At 38.9% G+C, this 22,583-nt stretch overlaps 1 protein-coding gene across 1 annotated transcript in view; it reads left to right on the plus strand.

Annotated features, from left to right (window-relative positions):
* LOC124605638 (iduronate 2-sulfatase) overlaps positions 1-22,583 on the plus strand; it is a 121,126-nt gene that overhangs the window by 19,354 nt on the left and 79,189 nt on the right. Inside the window, exons 3-4 of the mRNA XM_047137457.1 lie at positions 8,988-9,281; positions 21,671-21,820. Coding sequence (XP_046993413.1) covers positions 8,988-9,281; positions 21,671-21,820 — 444 coding nt within the window. The remainder of the gene's footprint in view (positions 1-8,987; positions 9,282-21,670; positions 21,821-22,583) is intronic.

A 22,583-nucleotide genomic window follows, 5' to 3' on the forward strand; every position in this document is an offset into this window, starting at 1 on the left:
TGCATCCCCATCAATCAAGTTTAATTAAGAAAAAAAAGTAAAATTTCACGGAATTGTGAATGCTGACTCAATTGAACTCTTCACAGAGAATTTACAACATGAAAAATGGAAAGAAGCTTACCAAGGCCATGCAGTATGTGAGAAATTGAATTATTCTTTTAACATTATGAATCCAATTACTCTTACAGCAGGTCAGATAAATTTACAGCAGAAGGTGAGAAAAAGGGTTTTAATACCTGACACCAAAATGTCTTGTACTGGGAAGAGAGAGCTCTTTTTTAATGCAAAGGACTACCTCTAACCATTACTTAAGAGTGTACTAAAGCAATATGACAAAATTTCTCAGCACGTCGATAAAATAGCAAAAATCATGTATTGTGCACAAAGAGTTCAAAATTACTTGAACAAAGCAAGGACAGCTTGGAGGATTATGAGACATGAAACAAATAAACTCAGTAAGGCAAATGATACTGAACATCCCAGATGATAGCAGCGAGCAAGAGAGAAGATATGAAATTCAAATCAGTAGCTACTACATGTAATGAATTCTTCCCAACAGTAGCTGAAAGCATGGGGACAAAAACCAACGCCTCACATGCATGTCCAATATACTTTCTTAGACAGGTAATGCGTATTCCACCACCGGACATCAGTTTTGAACTCACCTGTTTAGAGAGATCAGAAAAATCTTTATGCCACTAAAGAGTAATAACTCTTCTGGCTATGGTGTTGTATCATCCAAAATACTAAAACCTTGTGCTGACTTGGTAGTCCCACCATTGTAACTAATTGATGTCATGATGTATTTCCTGAAAGACTGAAGTATCCAGTAGCAAAACCAATATACTGAAGTGGAGATAAGCAGCTGACCTCTAAGTATAGAAGTATAGACTGATATCCCTCCTTTCCATGTTCTCAACTTTTTTTTCCGAGATGGTAGTGTACAACAGAATCATAAGTAAATAGTAGCAGATAACAGACTAAGAAGTAAATAAAGTTCTCCTTCCAGTCCTAACAGGCCAATTTGGCTCAACTGACTGCCATGTCATCCTCGGCTAATGGCATCATCAGATGCAGTATAGAAGGGCATCTTGTCAACACACTACTCTCTTGGTCATTGTCAGGTTTATTGACCTTGGAACTCCTGCTAATCAGTTGAGTAGCTCCTCAATTGGCCTCACAAGGCTGAGTGCACAGTTAGTTTTTTTTAAATTCTCTTTTCTGTAATTTGCCTTCAAAATAGTCTACTAAATGACAGTACATCACAATAAAATCTAACACTTAATTGTCCCTTGCTCAAATGATCATTTCATCCTCTATGGATTCTTCTATTGAATAGCAGCATTTCTCCCACAGAATCTGCTGTAGCCTCATTTTTAAAGTTTCTGGCTTCATATTAAATGTGTTTTTGCCCATTAACTTGGGTATTGTCATCCTCATGTATTGTGGAGTCTGTGCATATAATTTCAACTGGTGTGTGGGTAGCATAAAATTATTTTAATTTTTGTGTTATATGTATGGTTAAAATGATTCTCATCAAATAATTTTTGTCTGCTGTGTAGAAAAATTATAATTTCAAAAATTTATATGGAAGTAACAGTTAGGATTTGCAATTTCTGAAATAACGGGTGACAAGACTCTGTTCACTGTGCAGTACACATGTATCGGACAATTTAGATACACTACTCGAACTTCCCCAGAAAATTATCTCATATCTAATGATAGATTCAAAATAATTGTGATAAGTGATTTTTCTTGTACTCAAGTAAGTGGAATTTGCTAGTAGTTGTGTTGAAAATACAAAACTGGTTAGTATGTTTGATAGGAAGTCAGTATGTGTATTCCAGCTTAAGTTCTTGTCCACATTTAGTCCCAGTCTTTCATGCATTGATTGTTATTTTGTATTTTAAGTTCCACACATTTCAGATGTTTGGTTTTGAAATGAACTGTATGGTTTTTTGCAATGTTGAGTTTCAACCCATTGAATTGGAACCAGTTTTCTGAGGTATCCAGTGTGCTTACGATGGAGCTCGGATTTTTTTCTGCATTGTCATCTTCAGTTAAAAACAGAAGTATCGTCTGCAATCAGAACTGATGGAGAATTTGTGTTTATGGGTAAGTCATTTACTTAGATAAGAACAGGATTGGTCCCAAAATGGAACCTTGAGGCACACCTTGTGATGCTGTAATCCATTTAGAATAATAGTTCACTATATCTGAGGTGATAGTTACTCTTCATTTTCTCTTGTGTAAGTATGAAGTTAGCCTATTTAGTCCATTGTCCTTAATCTCATATTTGTCTAATTTGTAGATAAGCAAGTCATGGTTCACGAAGTCAAATGCTTTCATGAAATCACAGAAGATACCTGTAATTTTACTCCTCTGATGCAATGGTTTGCCTATCTTTTCAATAAAGTTATTCACTGCATCCATAGTTCTTTTTCCTGGTTGAAATCCAGATTCGTTACTTATAATAATATCATTTTTTACAATAAACTTCTTGATCCACATTGCTGCTACTTTTTCTAACACTTTTGACAGGACTAGAAGAATAGAAATGGGCTGATAGTTTCCCATGTCTTTCCTCGACCCTTTCTTGAACAGAGGTCTAACTTCGGCATACTTAAAAACATTGGGAAAGCATCCCTGATCAAAAGACTGGTTGAATATTTTAGTTAGGGGAGGCGCTATTATGCCACAAACTGTTTTAATCACTTTAGTGGGTATCCCATCCCACCCAGCATAGCTTTTATTTTTTATGATGATATAATATTTTCTACATCCTTTATTATGCCTTTTTTTAAATCCATAAGATACTCAGCTTCTTGGTGGATTCCTAAGGGAGTTACTTTATTCTAATACTCTGTTACATCTACATCTGACTTTGCCAGATTTATGAAGAATTCATTTAAACACTCTGATATTTGAGCTGGGTTTACGATAAAGCTATCATTTACTTTAACCCAAGACATTTCATTACTACTAACTCTAACACCTAACTCTGATTTGACAACAGACTACACTGCTTTTGTTTTACTTTTATGTTGTATAATGAACTTATTGCTTGCCATTTGTTTGGCTGCCTTCACACTTTTTTTTAATATAGCTTTATAGTGACGAACATACTGTAGTAGCACCACCATTTAGGCTAGGGAAAGTTTGTTTAGTGCAATATTCTGAGCCCAAGTTACAGCCAGGTGCAGGCCATATTGCAGTGAGTTACACATACCAACAGTTGTGAAGTAGTTTAGAGGCCACAGGGCCATCAAATTGCTGAAAGAGTATATGTAGCAGTTTTGCATTTTGCAAATCACAGGTAGAAGGGGCCCACTGGCCAACCTAGTGTGTTATGAGTACGTGATGCGAAGCGGCGCATATGGCAAAACAGTGGCACATGTAAATAGGTGCAGGTTTCTAATGAGATTGATTCAAGTGTGGCACCTCTCCTGGATGGCTGGGCATGTCACACCACCAGCTACACACAGCAGCAGATGACACGCCAGCGTTCCAGTCCACAGCGGGTCGCTGGTTTGACCCTCTGAGGCCGACGCAGGGTCCGTAGCCAGCCAGCGGCGGGCCACTCCATGGCTCGCTACTGTGGGCAGTCATCCTAGCTTCCAACATACGCCAGAGGCATCCCCAGCCGAGATTCGGACTCTGGATCATGGGCACTTGTTGTCGCCGCGATCTTAGCCACACCGGCGAGAAGCATGCAGCTGGCCACCTGCAGCTCATGCCAAGCGGTGCTGAGTTGGCAGGGACGCAAGCTGCTGAGTCAACTCCCGGCGTCCTGATGATGCCACAACTCTGCTGCCATACTAGGCCGACACACAACAGTACGTGCACAGGTCGCTGAGGCAGCCATTCTGTGCCAAGCCCTTTCGCAGACAGCGAAGTGGTGTCCTCAGCATTGCAGGACCCAGTGACACAGATTGAGAGGAATGGGGGCACTGTAGTTGGAAACAATAAATCAGAAAGCTCGGACAAGTCTTAATATGGTGCCTTCTACCTCTTCCCACTACATTTGGTGTTGCTGTCACATTCAGTGGTAGAAGTTGCCACTACATTTGGTGTCAGAATAGCGGACGTCATCTGTACAGTACGATGTTCGAGCCCACCACCTGTATTACATTCACAAGATGTGGTGAGTTTTGACCAGTTTTCTTTTGAGTATTGGACGTTTTCTTACCTTTTTTTGTGTTTTTGAGTATGGCTCATGGCATGCCATTTTAGATGTTTTGTGTAGACATACTTTTTTTTCTTTTTTTTGTCAGAATAATTCTCTTTGGGGCAATAACATTTTTTTTGTTACAGTTAATTACTTTTGTGTTGGGTTGAGTATGATGTTACCAAGCATGATGATACTGAGGTGTGAGGAGTCAGGTTATTCTTGTACTTAAATGTTTTGTTTCGGGACTAACTGGGAACGAAAGCAACACAACGGCAGAGTCATGGACGTGAAGCGTGTTGTAACCAGGAGTGGTACGGATTTTGTTGGAAAAAGTAGCACAATTGACAGCAGACAATACGCATTTGAGAAATGAATTAACATCTAGAAGTGAGTGGGAAACCGCATCTGATCAGTTGTTGTTGCCTAGGGTGCAGGAGATTGATCCAGCTGCTGCGAGTTTGATTATTCCATTTTCTGGTTAGGCATCTGTTTGTGGAGGATTTGGAGACCTCTGCGGTGATGAATGGTTGGTCTGATGAGCAGTTGTTACATATAGCTAAGATTAGATTAACGGGTGAAGTGAAAACATATATAAGGTATTCTAAGGCCTTAAGGAAGGCAGGATAGTTAAAGCAGTTAAAGGAAGGACTTTTACAAAGCTACAAAAGACAGAATAGCGCTCAGTACTTGAGAGAGAGGTTAAGTACAATGTCAAAGAGACAGGGGAAGATGATGGAGAAATTTGCGGACAGGATAAGGGAAATTAATTAGTATACTTACGAGTTGGGTCAGAGCAATGAAGCGAATAGCATTCTGTTGCAAGAGGCTGAGCAAAGGGCACTTGTATTTTTGAGAGGGCTACCAGTGCATATGTCATGGAAAGTGTGTGAAGGGACTCCGAAAGATTTGTATTCAGCCATTCAGCTGGCAATTCAATGCGAGAAAATAGACGTGGCAACAGGGGTACGCAAGAGGCAAACAGTGTTTACAGCGGGTGTAAAATGTTTTAAGTGTGGTTGTACGGGACATGTGCAAAGGCAGTGTCCCAGTCACTGAGGAATAAAGGAGGAGTGGAAATCGGCAGCAGGGAGGATGGAGAGGTGGACAAGCATTAAATGGCAGAGGGGGCCCAAGACCCACCTAAGGGAGCTCCCATTTAATTTCAATGCTATGAATACACATGCAGAGGTGGAATGTTCAGTGGTAGGATCCATAGGAACTAAATAATTTAAGATTTTGTTGGACACAGGGGCCAAGTGTCAGTGGCTACTAGGAATATAATGGGACAAAGGAAGCTAGACCCACCATGTTATACGTTGCGTGGAGTGGGGGATATGGAGGTCACGCCTTTGGTGTCTGTGACAGTTGACTTTCGAATAAAGAAAGTCTGATTTAATGCATGCATGGAGGTAGTACTGTGGGTAAGCAAGGGCTACGACATGATTCTAGGAGTAGATTTCTTGCATCAACATCATGTCAAAATTGACTTTGGACAACAAACTTGGTGGAATGTTATTGCAGCTAGGGGAAAATGTTGTCAATGCAGAGCTGTCACAAGGGGCATTCAACGTAATGAACAAACCAATTGAACTGCGTACATTAGCATTAAGGCTTAATTTGCATGAGTGTGTGTCTAGTGGCACCAGGAAGTTGCTTTGGGTAAGTGTCAGGTCAAATCTACCTGTGGGTACAGTATGTGTTATTGAACCATTGGAGGGTAATGAAGTTTTGGGTCCATTGGGTTGTTTTGTGAAACATAGTGTTGTATGCATACAGGAGGGGAATGGCAGGTGAGTAGTTCCCACGAATGTGGATAATTTTAGTGCTGTAGATGCAAATTTGAGGAAGGGAGTTTTAGTAGCAAATATGGATGTGCCAGATGACAAAGACTGGTGTTCGAGTGGTAGGCAAAACTATCAACCACTAACTGCCGATAGAACTGCATTGCATGACAAAATTGAACATTTGAAAGGAGGAGAAAGAGAGCATATGGAAGAATTATTGTGGGAATTTAAGGATTTGTTTTTTCCACAAGGGCCGTTACGAGCAACTCCATTAGTTCAACATAGGATACCAACAGGGAATGAAGCGCCTGTTTACCATAAGCCATAGAGAATACTGAGGTATTTTCAGCCAATTGTGGAGGATTTCATTGATCAGCAGCTTGCAGATGGTATTATAGAGCATAGCAATAGTTGCTGGGGAGCAGGCATTGTCGTTGTGCCTAAGAAATCTATGGATGGAACTAAGAAATACAGGTTCTGTTGTGACTACCGATACCTCAATAATAAGACAGTAATGGATGCATACCCTATTCCAAACATATCGGAGACCTTGGATCACTTAGGACAGTGCCAGTACTTTTCTACAATGGATTGGACAAGTGGTTATCATCAGTTAGAGTTCGCTCCAGCGGATCATCCAAAAACTGCTTTCTCTACTCCTGGAGGCCATTACCAGTACATTATAATGCCATTTGGTTTGAAAAATGCTCCGGCAATGTTTCAGGAGTTGCTAGACAGTGTCTTGAGGGGTTTGAAACCATGGCAGTGTCTGGTCTATTTTTCAAGTAGTACAACATAGACAGTGGTTAAGTAAAGTCTTTATGAGGTTAAGAGCAGCTTGTTTGACTTTGAGACTGGAGAAGTGTCATTTTGCATTAGAAGAAGTAAAATATTTCGGTCATATTATCGGTAAGGATGGAGTGCGAACAGATATGAGGTTGGTACAGACTGTAAGGGATTTTCGGGAGCCGAAAGCAGTTAAGGAAATGCAGTCATTCATCAGAATTTGCAATTTCTATCGAAAGTTCGTGAAGGGTTTTGTAGATTTAACACAGCTGTTGACGCACATGTTACGGATGGGTGTGAAATTTGAGTGGACAGAAGAGTGTTGTAAAGCATTTGACAAACTGAAAGAAGTGTTAACATCAAGTCTGGTTCTTGTGTTTCAAGATTTTGAAAAGGACTTTATACTAGCATGCGATGCATCAAATCAATCATTTGGGTGTGTTCTTAGTCAGGAAATTGATGGGGAAAGAACATCCTGTAGCCTATGCATCTAGGTAGTTGAATGCAGCAGAGAGGAATCACTCAACAACTGAGAGGGAAATGGAGGGAGATGCTTAGAGTAATCTATGGAATCACATATTTTAAATGTTATTTATATGGGAGAAGATTTTGGGTAGTTACAGATCATGCTACATTGAAGTGGTTGTTGGGGTTGAAGGATCCATCCACTAGACTCGCTAGATGGGCTGTGAGGCTTAGTGAATTTGACTACGAGGTGGTGCACAAGCCTGGGAAGAAGCACGGTAATGCAGGTGCACTAAGTAGGAAGGTGGCAAAAGTAGAAGTCATAGGTTATGACCTAGCAGTATGGCAAGAATTACAGGATGCGAACAATGATTGTAAATTGTATCAGACACAGCCACAATTTAATATGTACAATGGTCTTCTGTGCAGGAAATGAAGTTAGGGTCAAGGGTAGTGGAGCCAGCAAAGTTGAGGGATGAGGTTTTAAAGGAAGCACATGATCACGTGTTATCTGGTCATGGAGGGTGTCGAGCAACGAGTAGAAGAGTGGCGGGAGGTATTGGTGGAGAGGTAAGAAAGTAGATGTGGATCAGTATATCAAAAATTGTATACCATGTGTGCAGAGAACAGATTTGAGCCAGAAACAGATACAGCTACAACAATTGTCGAAGTCCCATTTCCATTCTCTGTGCTGGGGATTGATGTCTTAGGACCTTTCAGACGAACACCATCAGGAAACAGATTCATTCTGACAATAATAGACCACTTTTCAAGGTATGTGGAGATGGTGGCTATGCCAAATCAATAGGCAGCAATGGTCACGCAAGTATTAGTAAACAACTGGATTTTGAAGTTTGGTGTACCGGAGACAGTAATTACTGACCAAGGGACCAACTTCATGTCAGATTTAATGAAGGAAATGTGTGAATTGTTGAACGTAAAGAAGTTGAGGATGAGTGTGTTGCATCAACAGGCCAATTAATTACATAATTAATTAATTAATAAATCAATAATATGCTAGGAATGGCAGTTAATTAAGAAACAAGCTGTGTAAACAACACCTGTTTAATCCTACAAAGAAAGTCACATACATTTTCGAAGTAAGATTTTTTCTGTTAACTGCATTGTAGTAATTTATAACCATTTGAAGCACAAATATAGGATGTTAAATATGTGATAGTTGAGTGTTATTCAAGACTACAGAAGTAGCTTCTGGCAACTAACACTCTCTGTTAATCTATACCTCAATTTGTTCCACATACCTCAACATTTATCTTTAATTAGGTAGGTATACAATGTGATATATGAATGAATTACTTAATTAAGAAGTAATTAATAAATCAATAATATGCTAGGAATGGCAGTTAATTAAGAAACAAGCTGTGTAAAATTTGCAAGAGCTGATACCAATGGAATAGATCAACACCACTTGAACTTTGTGAGTACAAATATCATTTCAGAACTAAACAAAAGTCAAGATTATTTTACGGTTTGAATGAATGCTGAGTCTTTGTCACTTCTGCACTGGACGAAATCTTGAGAGCAGAAAGCCACAAATGTATTTTTAATGTATGATCTTTGCAGTATTTAAAAAATTTCTTGTTGATACATATTGTTATGTGATGGTACCATGTATTTTTGTTGTCAGCTATCTGATGAATGTTATTATTTTGCAAAAGCTTCTTCAAACGTAGCAACAAACGGAAACCTTTATGTGAACCTGTAAACTACATTTATTTGAAGTTATTGTCTAATTGAAATATTGTTTGTTTTTCTGAAAGGTATTTCGTCTAACTACAGTGATGATCAGCCATATAGCTGGTCTGAAGAACCTTTCCACCCACCAACAGAACAGTATCGAGATAGCCCCGTTTGCCATGGTACTTCAGGGCAGCCGGGGAGAAATTTAATTTGCCCTGTCTCTGTTGAACTACAGCCAGGAAAATCATTGCCAGATTTACAGTCACTTGAAGCAGCAAAAAAATTTCTGCGTGAGAAGAGAGAGGAGCCATTTTTATTGGCTGTTGGTTTCCATAAACCTCACATTCCCTTAAAATTTCCACGAGAATATTTAGGTATGCTTGTACGTAATTTTATTCATATCTCTTCTGCTTGAATTGCATGTTAGTTGCTTAGGAACATTTATATAAATATTTGGTCTTGTTGTCTCTAACAGTAGTACTCAAGCATCAAAGAGCATTCGAACATGTATAAAATAAGAGGACTTTATTTACATAATATATTGTTGGGATGTACTGCAAAACAAGAAAAAAAGGCAAAAGGGGGGGGGGGGGGGGCAGTCGCGAGGGCACAGAACATTGAATTGTTAAATCTGAGGATTTCCCTCAAGAGTAAGAGATATAAAGTTTTCTGTACCTTTGTCATAGTGTATAAATGAGTAATCATATAAATATAATAGAGGGAAACATTCCACGCGGGAAAAATATATCTAAAAACAAAGATGATGTAACTTACCAAACGAAAGCGTAGGTGTGTTGATAGACACACAAACAAACACAAACACACACACAAAATTCAAGCTTTCGCAACCAATGGTTGCTTCATCGGGAAAGAGGGAAGGAGAGGGAAAGACGAAAGGATGTGGGTTTTAAGGGAGAGGGTAAGGAGTCATTCCAATCCCAGGAGCGGAAAGACTTACCTTAGGGGGAAAAAAGGACGGGTATACACTCGCACACACACACATATCCATCCGCACATATACAGACACAAGCAGCTTGACCTTGTGTCTGTATATGTGCGGATGGATATGTGTGTGTGTGCGAGTGTATATCTGTCCTTTTTTCCCCCCAAGGTAAGTATTTCCGCTCCTGGGATTGGAATGACTCCTTACCCTCTCCCTTAAAACCCACATCTTTTCGTCTTTCCCTCTCCTTCCCTCTTTCCCGATGAAGCAGCCGTCGGTTGTGAAAGCTTGAATTTTGTGTGTGTGTTTGTGTTTGTTTGTGTGTCTATCAACATACCAATGCTTTCGTTTGGTAAGTTACATCATCTTTGAGTAATCATATAGTTTGTTAATAGTAGGTTAAAGGGAAATGTTTCAAACAGCACACATGTCCATATTTTTTCTGAATATGATACTGTATGTTATTTGTTCATGTTGTATTGTTATCTGTTTGAGCAATAGGTATCATTTGGATTTCACCAGCAGACTTCTTTACATCACAGAAAGTACATCATGGAGCTTCCAGCACTGTACAGATGCTGAAGGGGCACCTCAGAACAGGCAGCAAGAAGATTCACCAATGAAGAATATCCAACAATAGAATTATATAAAAAATATTTGTAAAGTATCTACAACTCATTCAGTCTTATTGACATATTCATACTGAAAGCCCCCCTTTGCACAAGTTCATATAATTGTGCTGACTACAAGAACACACATATAATAATGAACCCAATATTTTATTACTTCAAGAATATTGGTACAGAAAAAACTTGCCACGAAGTGGCTGCTCTATTAGTCCAAGGCATGTTGGTTGAAAGTGAACATGTGACTGAGAGTGGGGCTGGCTGGGCCCGACTCTGTAAGCTATTGGCTGGCCGATAGAGTGAACTGTGGAGAGGCTGCTCACACATTCGAAAGTGGAGGCCTCTACTGGTGCTGCCATGTTGTGACTTCTGTGGTGTGCCATACAGCTGCAGGCCCAGCTTGCAAGTGGGGAATCTTTTTCAGAAATCAGCTGAAAGATATTTCAAATACCATTTTTACTTTAAGGCATCTTCAGTGGAATCTATAATGATCCAGTTTTGTTTTGATAAAAGATATTTGTGGACTTAAAAAAAGATGTGAACTGTTTTATAATCTACAAATATCACATATCAAAACAAAACTGTATCATTCAAGAGTCCACTGAAGATGCCTTAAAGTATAAGGCAAAAGGTGTCTGGAACAGATAAATTACATTGGAGCAAGGAAGATGGCTTTTATTTACAAAATGAATGAAAAAGAATATTAGTGGTTAATATATAAAAATTAAAGTTACTCCAAAAATATTTTATGGCTTTGCCACCCAGTGAACCTCACATTTAGTGATCCTGTAGTTGGATACAAATATGAATCAAATTGAAACTCAAGATACAAGGTGCAAATAACTATGAAGAATTCTGATACTGGAATTTAATACATAGTAGAATGAAGAATTTGCTACATTTACTTCATCACAAACATACTCATGTGGCAACTGTGGAGTTAAGATACAAATCTTGATTGGAAGAATTTTGGGTTGAAGATTAAAATATGAGAAGAAATTAACTAAGAAGATTTTTGGTGAAAAATTTACAACATTTTGGTTGGCATGAACTCCCTCATATGGTACCGTCAGGTGAAACATGATTCTACTATGAGGACACTGGATACAAAAAACTAAGGAAGAAGAAGCGATCAGAAAATGAATAAAATATTACTTTCATCTGGTCTTCAGTCACATTGCAGGATTTCTTGAAGAATAATTTATTTGCAACTGATTCACCCAAGATTAAATAGTCTTCTCTATTGCCATGTGGAACATGGATATAAATTACTAAGAGCAGAATACATCACCACCTATGTGAGAGCTTTCATACAGTAGACAAAGTTAGGCAACTACACAAAATAAAATAAACTACAGACTTTATAATAACTTTCAGTGAAAAATACAAAGAAAGATTAAACTTTGAAAAACACCTGAATTAATTAATAGATTAACTGATATTTAAATTGAAAAACTGTAAATATATGTTGTGAATTATGTATATCCAATATTTGCACCACATAAGAAACAACAATATATACAAGTAATATAAACATTTAATTATTAAATCAAGAATATATTCAATGGTGCAAATTTGGACTGAAAACAATTTTTAAATACTTATTATTATCTGCAAAGAAGAAATAATATTGTATTTTTTGTGACAACATAAATAAACACACTGCTGTCAGACAATACAACAACAAGACAAACATGCCCTTAAACATTATCTGATGACATATGACAACAAATATTAAATTTCAAGAAGATACACAACAAAAGGAATTTAAAACGTTTTTCAGGAACATTTTAACCCAAATATCCATGTTGCAAGTAACTAGACATATTTTGAATGCACTACAACTTCATCTAGTACAAGCTCAGCCTATAACACAAATATTTTGAAAACAAGACAGCAGAGTGTGCAGTAGTCATGCTCTACTACAGTAACATCAGTTGGCAATTTATACTACACTGTTTCAACTTCTTCATGACATAGCAGTTAGCAAACACCATAACCCATACATTCTGTTAAGTAATATCATGGTCAGGTTGATCAGCAGAAAAATGTATTTGACAACAAACTAAACCATAATACATACATCATATATGGACAAAAGAAAAATGCAATTACAATTAGTAATGCGTCCAGTCACCCGCAGTGTCAATAATTGCTTGGCACCTCCATGGCATGCTTGAAACCAAGTTTTCCCTGTACGCACTTGGGATAAGCTTCCATATGCTTCAAATTTGCATTGACAGTGGTTTCAGAGTGAAGATATTTTCCCCTTGCAACTTCTTTTTGATATAAGACCATACATTTTCAATACCATTAGTGTCAGGTGACTATGAGGACCAATCTAGTACCTGCACACCTTTCTTTTTTTTCCAATCACTGCAAAAGGCTGACACAGTGCTTCAGATCATTGTCCTCTTGCTGGATTCAAATATCATTTTGTTGATAAACCAACATACAGAAGTTGGTATCAAACATCTTTGATAAATGTGATGTGTAAGCTGCACTCATATCTCTTCTGATGTATCTCGGTCAAGAATTCAAAATAAACTAATACTTTATGGGGATTGCATGAAGGACAAAGGTTCTCTCTATTGGGTTGTGGAATGCCAATCTTGCTCTTACTTAGCAGCCTATATGACTCGAAGCAGATGACACATGGCAAAGGAGAGAGGTTACATGAGACATCGGCAGCCAGCAGCAGATGCAATTGATGTTTTGTAACATGCTTCTTAGTGGAATCCTCTTAATTATAATCGGTTATGTTCTGTTCTTTTATAATTCAATATTTTGTGAAGTGATTTGTCAATTGTAGTTTCTTTTGTCAGCTGATCAAGTGAAGGGGTACTTAGTGACATACACAATATGTCAGACAATGTGTTATTTAACAACTTGATTGCCATGTGAATTAAAACTAACTCATTCAAAATTTCTTTTTTGGGCTACATGAAGTAAATACAACCCTCAGACAAATTCTCATATAAAACATCATGGAGCCATGGTGTCTCACAACAGCATGATGTGACTCTGTGTACTGTATGATTATTCTGATATTCACAATTAAGCATCTGACAGAGGGTTCATCAAACTACCTTTAAGCTACTTCTCTACCATTCCCCTCTCGAACAGCGTGAATACTTAAATCTTTCTGTGCAAGCTCTGGCTTCTCTTATCTTACTGACATGATCATTACTCTTTTTGCAGATGGATATCAACAAAATTTTTTCACATTTGAACGAGGAAGTTGGCAATTTAATTTTTTAAGAGAAGATCATGCCACAATGAGAAGTGGCTTTGTTTAATGATTACCATCCCAATTCATGTATCCTATCTATGGCACATTCTCCCTCATTTCACTATAACAAAAAATGAGCTGCCTTTCTTTGAGCTTTTTCAGTGCCCCCTATCAATTGTATCTGATGTAGAGCCCATACCACACAGCAGTCCTCCAGAAGAGGACAGACTTGCATAGTGCAGGGAGTCTCTTTGGATGACCTTCTAACGCTTTGGACGACTTTTTACAGTGGTGATGTATGTGTGTAAAGTACCACTTCTTCAATGATATGACTTCCTTGAGATTGTCAGTCGACTTTCCTTGCTGGTTAGCTTGCTGCTGCAACCTCCTTTTCTCTTCATCTCCGAAGCATGTTTGCTAGGAACGCAGATGTCTCTGAGCCTCTGGTTTAAGCCTTCTACTCGGCTCCAAACTTCAGCCAACCGCCTGTACGAACTGAGGATGACCTCTGAACCCAGACGGCAGGAGTCATTGGTGCCGACATGAGCAACAATTTGCAGTCGGGTGCACCCAGTGCTCTCTATCACCGCTGGCAGGGCCTCCTCCACATCTCGGATGAGACCCCCCAGCAAGTGAACACTGGCCTTCTTCCCCAACCTTTCCGCTATTTCCCTAAGGGGCTCCATCACCCGCCTAACGTTGGAGCTCCCAATAACTAATAAACCCCTCCCCCCGTGTGCCTGCTCAGACCTTGCTGAAGGGGCGGCCACATGTCCACTCACAGGCAGAGCGGGCGATGCCACACGGCCAGCCTCCACATTGACCCTCTGCCTCATGCGCCGCAAACGCCGCTGAACCCGCCACTCCCCTTGGGGAGAGGGTGGCCCAACTGCGCCCGGTACCCGCGAAGATGTCTTGACAGCAGGGACAGTGGGTGAAGCATGTAGCACCTGGGGTGTACCATGCGACGCACCAGACTCCCCACTGCCGCTACACTCCGAGGCAGCAGCCTGAAGATGGCTGACTGCGGCCATCAACACGTTCAGCTGTTCACAAACAGTGACCAGCTCCTCCTGCGTCTGTACACAGCAGTCACACATCCTATCCGTCCTAAGAAATCAATTTGCTGTAGAGAGTTAATCAACTTTTAACTAGACTGCTAATTCACTAAAGGTGGCTGATTGTTGACTAAACTGTGGTTGCTAGACACTTCTTGTAGAAAACAATGAAAATAGCACTACCTGTCTCTGAACTGTATTGAAAACAAACACTAGCACTACTGGCACTATGGTTGACTAAAGGGACTCTCTCTGACTGTATCCAAACTAACACAAAATCTATGGAACACTATTATTAGCACTCGACCATTAAAGCTTCCTAAAAGCAAAAACACACGGAAGAAGAAGCGACAAGTAATAAAAATACAGTTAATACTTAAATTAACGTAGCTCGCTGCACAGCAGACGTGAAGCAGACGGCAGTTACGACAACACTGACACTACTGGCACTATGGCTGACTAAAGGGACTCTCTCTGACTGTATCCAAACTAACACAAAATCTATGGAACACTATTATTAGCACTCAACAATTAAAGCTTCCTAAAAGCAAAAATACACAGAAGATGAAGTGACAAGTAATAAAAATACAGTTAATACTTAAATTAACGTAGCTTGCTGCACAGCATACGTGAAGCAGATGGCAGTTACGACGACACTGACTCCAAACTACTTACAGTTACGATATCAGAGTTTGCTATTTTCTCTTTAAAGCTTCTTTCTACATTATCCACTTGTGTACTTACACCTGTAATTTGCGATTGAATGACAGGCATTAACTCGCTCTGCTTATCTACACTTTCGGCCCCTGCTTTACAGCATTAAATTTAACATTACACACCTTTTTGAAAGATCCTGATTTTTCATTGATTTCTGATTCTACGTTATTGCATCTGTCCTCAATCTCAAATTCTAACTTTTTTGATAACTCTTGGAAATTATCATTCTGTTTACCACTAAGGTCATTGAACATTTTACACTACTGGCCATTAAAATTTCTACACCAAGAAGAAATGCAGATGATAAACGGGTATTCATTGGACAAATATATTATACTAGAACTGACATGTGATTACATTTTCACGCAATTTGGGTGCATAGATCCTGAGAAATCAGTACCCAGAACAACCACCTCTGGCCGTAATAACGGCCTTGATACGCATGGGCATTGAGTCAAACAGAGCTTGGATGGTGTGTACAGGTACAGCTGCCCACGCAGCTTCAACACGGTACAACAGTTCATCAAGAGTAGTAACTGGTGTATTGTGATGAGCCAGTTGCCCGGCCACCCTTGACCAGACGTTTTGAATTGGTGAAAGATCTGGAGAATGTGCTTGCCAGGGCAGCAGTCGAACATTTTCCGTATCCAGAAAGGCCCGTACAGGACCTGCAACATGTGGCCGTGCATTATCCTGCTGAAATGTAGGGTTTCCCAGGGATCGAATGAAGGGAGAGCCACGGGTCATAACACATCTGAAATGTAATGTCCACTGTTCAAAGTGCTGTCAATGGGAACAAGAGGTGACTGAGACGTGTAACCAATGGCACCCCATACCATTACGCTGGGTGATACGCCAGTATGACAGTGACGAATACACGCTTCCAATGTGCGTTCACCATGATGTCACCAAACATGGATGCCACCATCATGATGCCATAAACAGAACATGGATTCACAAAAAAAAAATGATGTTTCTTCATTGAGTACACCATCGCAGGTGCTCCTGTCTGTGATGCAGCATCAAGGGTAACCGCAGCCATGGTCTCCGAACTGATAGTCCATGCTGCTGCAAACGTCGTTGAACTGTTCGTGCAGATGGTTGTTGTCTTGCAAACGTCCCCATCTGTTGACTCAGGGATCGAGACATGGCTGCACGATCCATTACAGCCATGCAGATAAGATGCCTGTCATCTCCACTGCTAGTAATACAAGGCCGTTGGGATCCAGCATGGCATTCCATATTACCCTCCTGAACCCACCGATTCCATATTCTGCTAACAGTCATTGGATCTCGACCAACGCGAGCAGCAATGTCGCAATACTATAAACTGCAATCGCGATAGCTACAATCTGACCTTTATCAAAGTCAGAAACATGATAGTACGCATTTCTCCTCCTTACACGAGGCCTCACAACAATGTTTCACCAGGCAACGCCGGTCAACTGCTGTTTGTGTATGAGAAATCAGTTGGAAACTTTCCTCACGTCAGCACGTTGTAGGTGTCGCCACTGGTGCCAACCTTGCATGAATGCTCTGAAAAGCTAATCATTTACATATCACAGCATCTTCTTCCTGTCGGTTAAATTTTATGTCTGTAGCACGTCATCTTCGTGGTGTAGCAATTTTAATGGCCAGTAGTGTATTTACATGAATGTGCAGGGAACTAGTTAATTCATTCTTTAAATCTATCTTAAATTTCTCTACTTTATTATTTAAAGTGTCAAATTCAGTCTTCAAATCTCCCACCTTCGCATAGATTACTAAATTCTTTACTTTGTGAATCTACCTTGACACTTAACAAACCTGAAGTTTCATTCTGAACGTCCAATTTAGTATTTAAAGTTGTACTCTGAGCACTAATTTATCATTTAAAGTTGTACTCTGAGCATGTAATTTAGCATTTCACTGCAGACTCTGAGCATTTAAAGCTTCATTTAATTGAGCATTTACTAAGTCTAACTTAAGATTCTGAGCTTTGATTAGATTTACTAACTCAGACCAGTCAGGCCCTTCTTTAGTAATTCTCATAGCCATGGCTGGTTCTGATGTCTCTCTAACTTGTATACTGTCCATACTTCTATAGTCTTTGGCTCTTGTGAGCATTTAATACTAATTTCAATTATACCAATTACAACAGTAAAAGTTTACCCCACAGTATTTTGTAACTCTTCTTACTAGAGTAATAAAGTTTTTATTTCACGCTCACCCAGCATAGAATTCTCGCTGCATAGGTGGGCAGATGTGGCGGCAGGTCAGCACAGGTGAACAGAAGTTGGTGCCGGTGGCGTTGGATGTAGGGTGGTTTCCCTGTCTGCATCTGCACGATGCGTGTGAGAGCTGTATTCTCCCCACACCAGATCTTTGTAGTTGAATTGTTCTCGGTATATCTCTTCTTAGTCCAATACGTCAAGATCTTCTCTCTGGTCTTTTAACATTATGACTTCCTTACATCTTTCCCTTATTATTCTCTCATCTTGTTATTCTCAGTTGCTACGGCAACACATAATATCTTCTTATCTCATTTTCACCTCAAAATTACTGTTTTCTTCTGTCCTTTCACACAGGTTGCCAAGTTCTAATGCTTTGGATGACTTAAAGTGGTGAAGTATGTGTGTAAACTGCCACTTCTTCAATGATACGACTTACTTGAAATTGTCAGCCGACTTTCCTTGCTGGTTAGCTTGCTGCTGCAACCTCCTTTTCTCTTCTTCTCTGAAGTGTATTTGCTAGGAACTGGAATTTCTCAAGAATCTTTCTACTTATAAAAATAAGCAGACATACACAGTTTCTTTTGCTTCACTTAACAATGTATATTTAAACATCAAACTTTTACAAATCTCATTCTCCACATAAAAAAACACTCTCAAGTAGGTCTCCTCACATATCCAAAGGTTAGAAACAAAGTTCATTTACACATAAGAAAAAGTTGGCTTAAAAAAACTAAGTCCATTCTCATCCTGAATCTCAGTACATGTTGTATCCTCTCCAAGCCCAACCCGAGAATAAATCAACAATATTTCAACTGTTATTCTTTGTTTCACTACAATAGTCAGAGCTATAAAACAGCATGGAACAACATAGAAGTTCCTTGAGTCTGCTATGTTCTTTCATTAAACTTCTGTGGCGTGATCAGCAAACACTTGTCGGTGCCGTTTTTACCACCATGTCTACACTCTTCTTACTACACACTTCAGACCTGCACACACAGACAGGCGACGCACAGTAGATAGGCTCTCTCACACTTATATTTAAAATATCATGTGTTCGAGATGGTAGAAGGCAGAGTGGTTCTAGAATTTATGCAGAAATTCTCGAAACACTACAACCTGTTGTGTCATCTAAGAATTCTGCCAATAAAGTACTGTCTTTGGTTTACTTTCCCCACAACATTATCTATGTGATCATTGCAGTTTAAGTTATTCATAATTTAGTTGAGTTAACAGTCTTTAGTTTTGTCTGATTTATTGTGTAATCAGAGTTTAGTGGATTCCTTTTGTATTCCTGTGGAAGACTTCACACTTTTCATTGCTTAGGGTCAACTGGCACTTTTTGCACAATACAGATGTCTTGTCTAAATCATTTTACAATTTGTTTTGTCATCTGATGTTTTTGCAAGATGATAAATGAAAGCATCATCTGCAAATAATGTAAAAGGGCCACTCAGATAGTCTTCTAGAGTGTTTATGTAGATCAGGAACAGCAGAGGGCCTATAAAACACCCTTGGGGAACATCAGATATCATTTCTGTTTTACTTGACGATTTTCCATGAATTACTATGTACTACCTTTCTGGCAGAAATCTGTGAATCTAGTCATGCAACTGAGGTGATACTCCATAGGCATGCAATTTGAGTAGAAGTCATTTCTGAGGAATGGTGTTGGAAGCCTTGTGGATATCTAAAAATATTTTATCAATTTGATATCCCCTGTCAATAACACTCACTCGCCTACAATCAGCAATGCATTTATTTCTGTTTCTGATTCATGAAATCAGGTAAACAAGTTGTTCTTGCTTGCATCATGGCAGTTGAAACAAAATATAGTATCTTATATGTCGTTACTGCTCTTAACAAAGGCATAACTGCAGAGCTGCAATACATACTAACTTCATCACCACTCAAAGATAAATACAGTGCATACATTAGTCAATCAGTTATTACAATCACACATCAAAAGATTTGTGAAACGCTTAAGAGCAGTGGAACTTGGATGTAGCATGCTATAGTTGCTTCATTGCAAACGGGCACTAGCAGCAAAAGCCATTTATACTGACATCCTGTGCAACAAATTGTTCTCACATTTCCCAGCAGATGTATATAAAATTTTGATTCTGTGTACGTGGGACTCGGATGCACTGACACATACCACAAATTGCATAGTCAGACTTTGTCTCTCCACAAGCACTGCAGCAATGTCCACAAAAACACACATCCAGAAGATAGTTCAAAACCAGTTGGTTGAAATTGTATAAATTGCAGCACTACAGGCAAAATGATTCAGCCAAACAACAGAACAAGCAGAAATAGTAATTTACCAAGGAAATTAAATGCTTTTCAATAGCATAAAAATTTCATTGCAGAAGTTGATAATGTCACTTGCATTGTGATGTGGAAAAAGTGAAACATGGCTCAGGATCAGTTGTAACAGCAGAAGCTTCTCAATTTCATAATCGTCAATTATTTTTAATGGAGCATGCAATAAAATTGCAGTTTTTGATAGACATGGCACCTGCAAATCTGTATACCTATGGAACCATCTTCCATGACCTAGTGAAGAAAATTGTAACAAAGAATACAAAAGAGGACAAACATGTTGATGTTGAATATATACAAACGAGGGCATCACAAAACAACGAGGGGCATTCAATAAGTAATAAAACACTTTTTTTTTTTCAGAAAGTAGGTTGGTTTTATTCAGGATTCCAATACACCACAATGTTCCCAACTCAGTTGCTGTAACACCTCACTTTTTAACATAATCTCCATCCAGTGTGAGGTCTTACGCCACCTTAGTGGAAGGGCCTATATGCCTGCAAGGTACCACTCTGTTCATTCTTATGCCAGCTAAATGTAGTCAAGTAAATAAGAGCAAAAGCTGCTACTCTGAAAAAAGCTGTTACCTCTTCAGTTACACTATACAGTTATTCAGATAATTTGTAGAATGAGTGACTAATAAGGTTTTTTTTATTATTTTGAATTGAACTGTTATGGATTCCCAATTTCTAGCTTCATCTTAGAAAAGGATCGTGTTGAATCTGTTCTCTCTGTCATTTATAATTACAAATTTCATAAAAGGAATTGTTAATAATACACCTGTTATTTTATTTTAAACCTGGAAGAATTTAAATTTGTCTTGTCTCTGCAGTTTAGTTCTTAACAAACATTACATCAGAGTATGAAATTACATTGTATACTCTTCCCCATAAGGTTATGTATAAGATGTATGATTGATATACATGTAATTACCATATAGAAACAAAGATGAGGTGACTTACCGAACAAAAGCGCTGGTAGGTCGATAGACCCACAAACAAACACAAACATACACACAAAATTCGAGCTTTCGCAACAAACTGTTGCCTCATCAGGAAAGAGGGAAGGAGAGGGGAAGACGAAAGGAAGTGGGTTTTAAGGGAGAGGGTAAGGAGTCATTCCAATCCCGGGAGCGGAAAGACTTACCTTAGGGGGAAAAAAGGACAGGTATACACTCACACACACGCACATATCCATCCACAAATATGTCTGCTTGTGTCTGTATGTGTGGATGGATATGTGCGTGTGTGCGAGTGTATACCTGTCCTTTTTTCCCCCTAAGGTAAGTCTTTCCGCTCCCGGGATTGGAATGACTCCTTACCCTCTCCCTTAAAACCCACTTCCTTTCGTCTTCCCCTCTCCTTCCCTCTTTCCTGATGAGGCAACAGTTTGTTGCGAAAGCTTGAATTTTGTGTGTATGTTTGTGTTTGTTTGTGTGTCTATCGACCTGCCAGCGCTTTTGTTCGGTAAGTCACCTCATCTTTGTTTTTATATATAATTTTTCCCACGTGGAATGTTTCCTTCCATTATATTAATTACCATATAGCATTTATTGGCCATAAAACATTCATTATTTCATTTAGTCGCTTATTTATTTATGTATTTTGTGAACTATAATCAATGATTTTACATCTTCCATTCTTCTGTTCAAGGTTATCATCCACTAGCATCTATAAAAGTTCCTGTAAATCACATGAGAACACCTACACTGCCAACAGTAGCATGGAATCCATGGACAGACATTAGAAGGAGGGATGACATAGCATCTCTTAACGTTTCTTTCCCCTTTGGACCAATGCCAGGTACAACTTTATTCCCAGATGTTTTTATTCTGTAAAATGTAACAAAGAGGTACACTTATTTCTCTGACAGAATATAAACTATTTATACTCATACATCCCTCTGGAATGTCCCACAATTCTTCACTCGAAAAGGGTTATGTGGAATGAATTTTAATGAAGTAAATGCTATCAATAAATCTACCACTTCCATAAGTGACAGTGTCTGGTTATACATTAGAGTAAGCTCTTGTGTCAACTTGAAGTCATAAACATCTGACTTCTTATAACGAGTTATTTTTAAGAAGCAGGATCACTTGAGAGGTATTTTATATGTATGTTTTACCTAAGCATATGAACTGCCATACTCAGTTCCAGATTTTTAAACAACATGGTAACCTACAGAAAGGTAAAAGGACAAATCTATATTTATATCTACATATATAGTCTGGAAGCCACTGTAAAACCATGGCAAAGGGTACTTTGTACCAGTATTATCCATTTACTCTCCTGTTCTGTTAAAGTATTTGGGGAAAAATGGCTATCTATATGGCTCTGTATGTGAGGTAATCTCTATTATATTAATTGTCCCTTCATGAGATACAAGATGGTGCACAGTTTTCTTTGAATACAGATTATCTAATTTTATTAAAAAGTGTTTCGCTAACACTATGTTGTCTTTCTTCCAGTTACTCCCATCTAAGTTTCCCAGGCACATCTATTAATGTTTTGTATGGGCTATACCAATCTGTTAAAATCCTAGTAGCACACTGCTGAATATGTTCAT

The sequence above is a fragment of the Schistocerca americana genome, chromosome 3 (assembly GCF_021461395.2).
Source record: "Schistocerca americana isolate TAMUIC-IGC-003095 chromosome 3, iqSchAmer2.1, whole genome shotgun sequence".
NCBI lineage: Eukaryota > Metazoa > Arthropoda > Insecta > Orthoptera > Acrididae > Schistocerca > Schistocerca americana.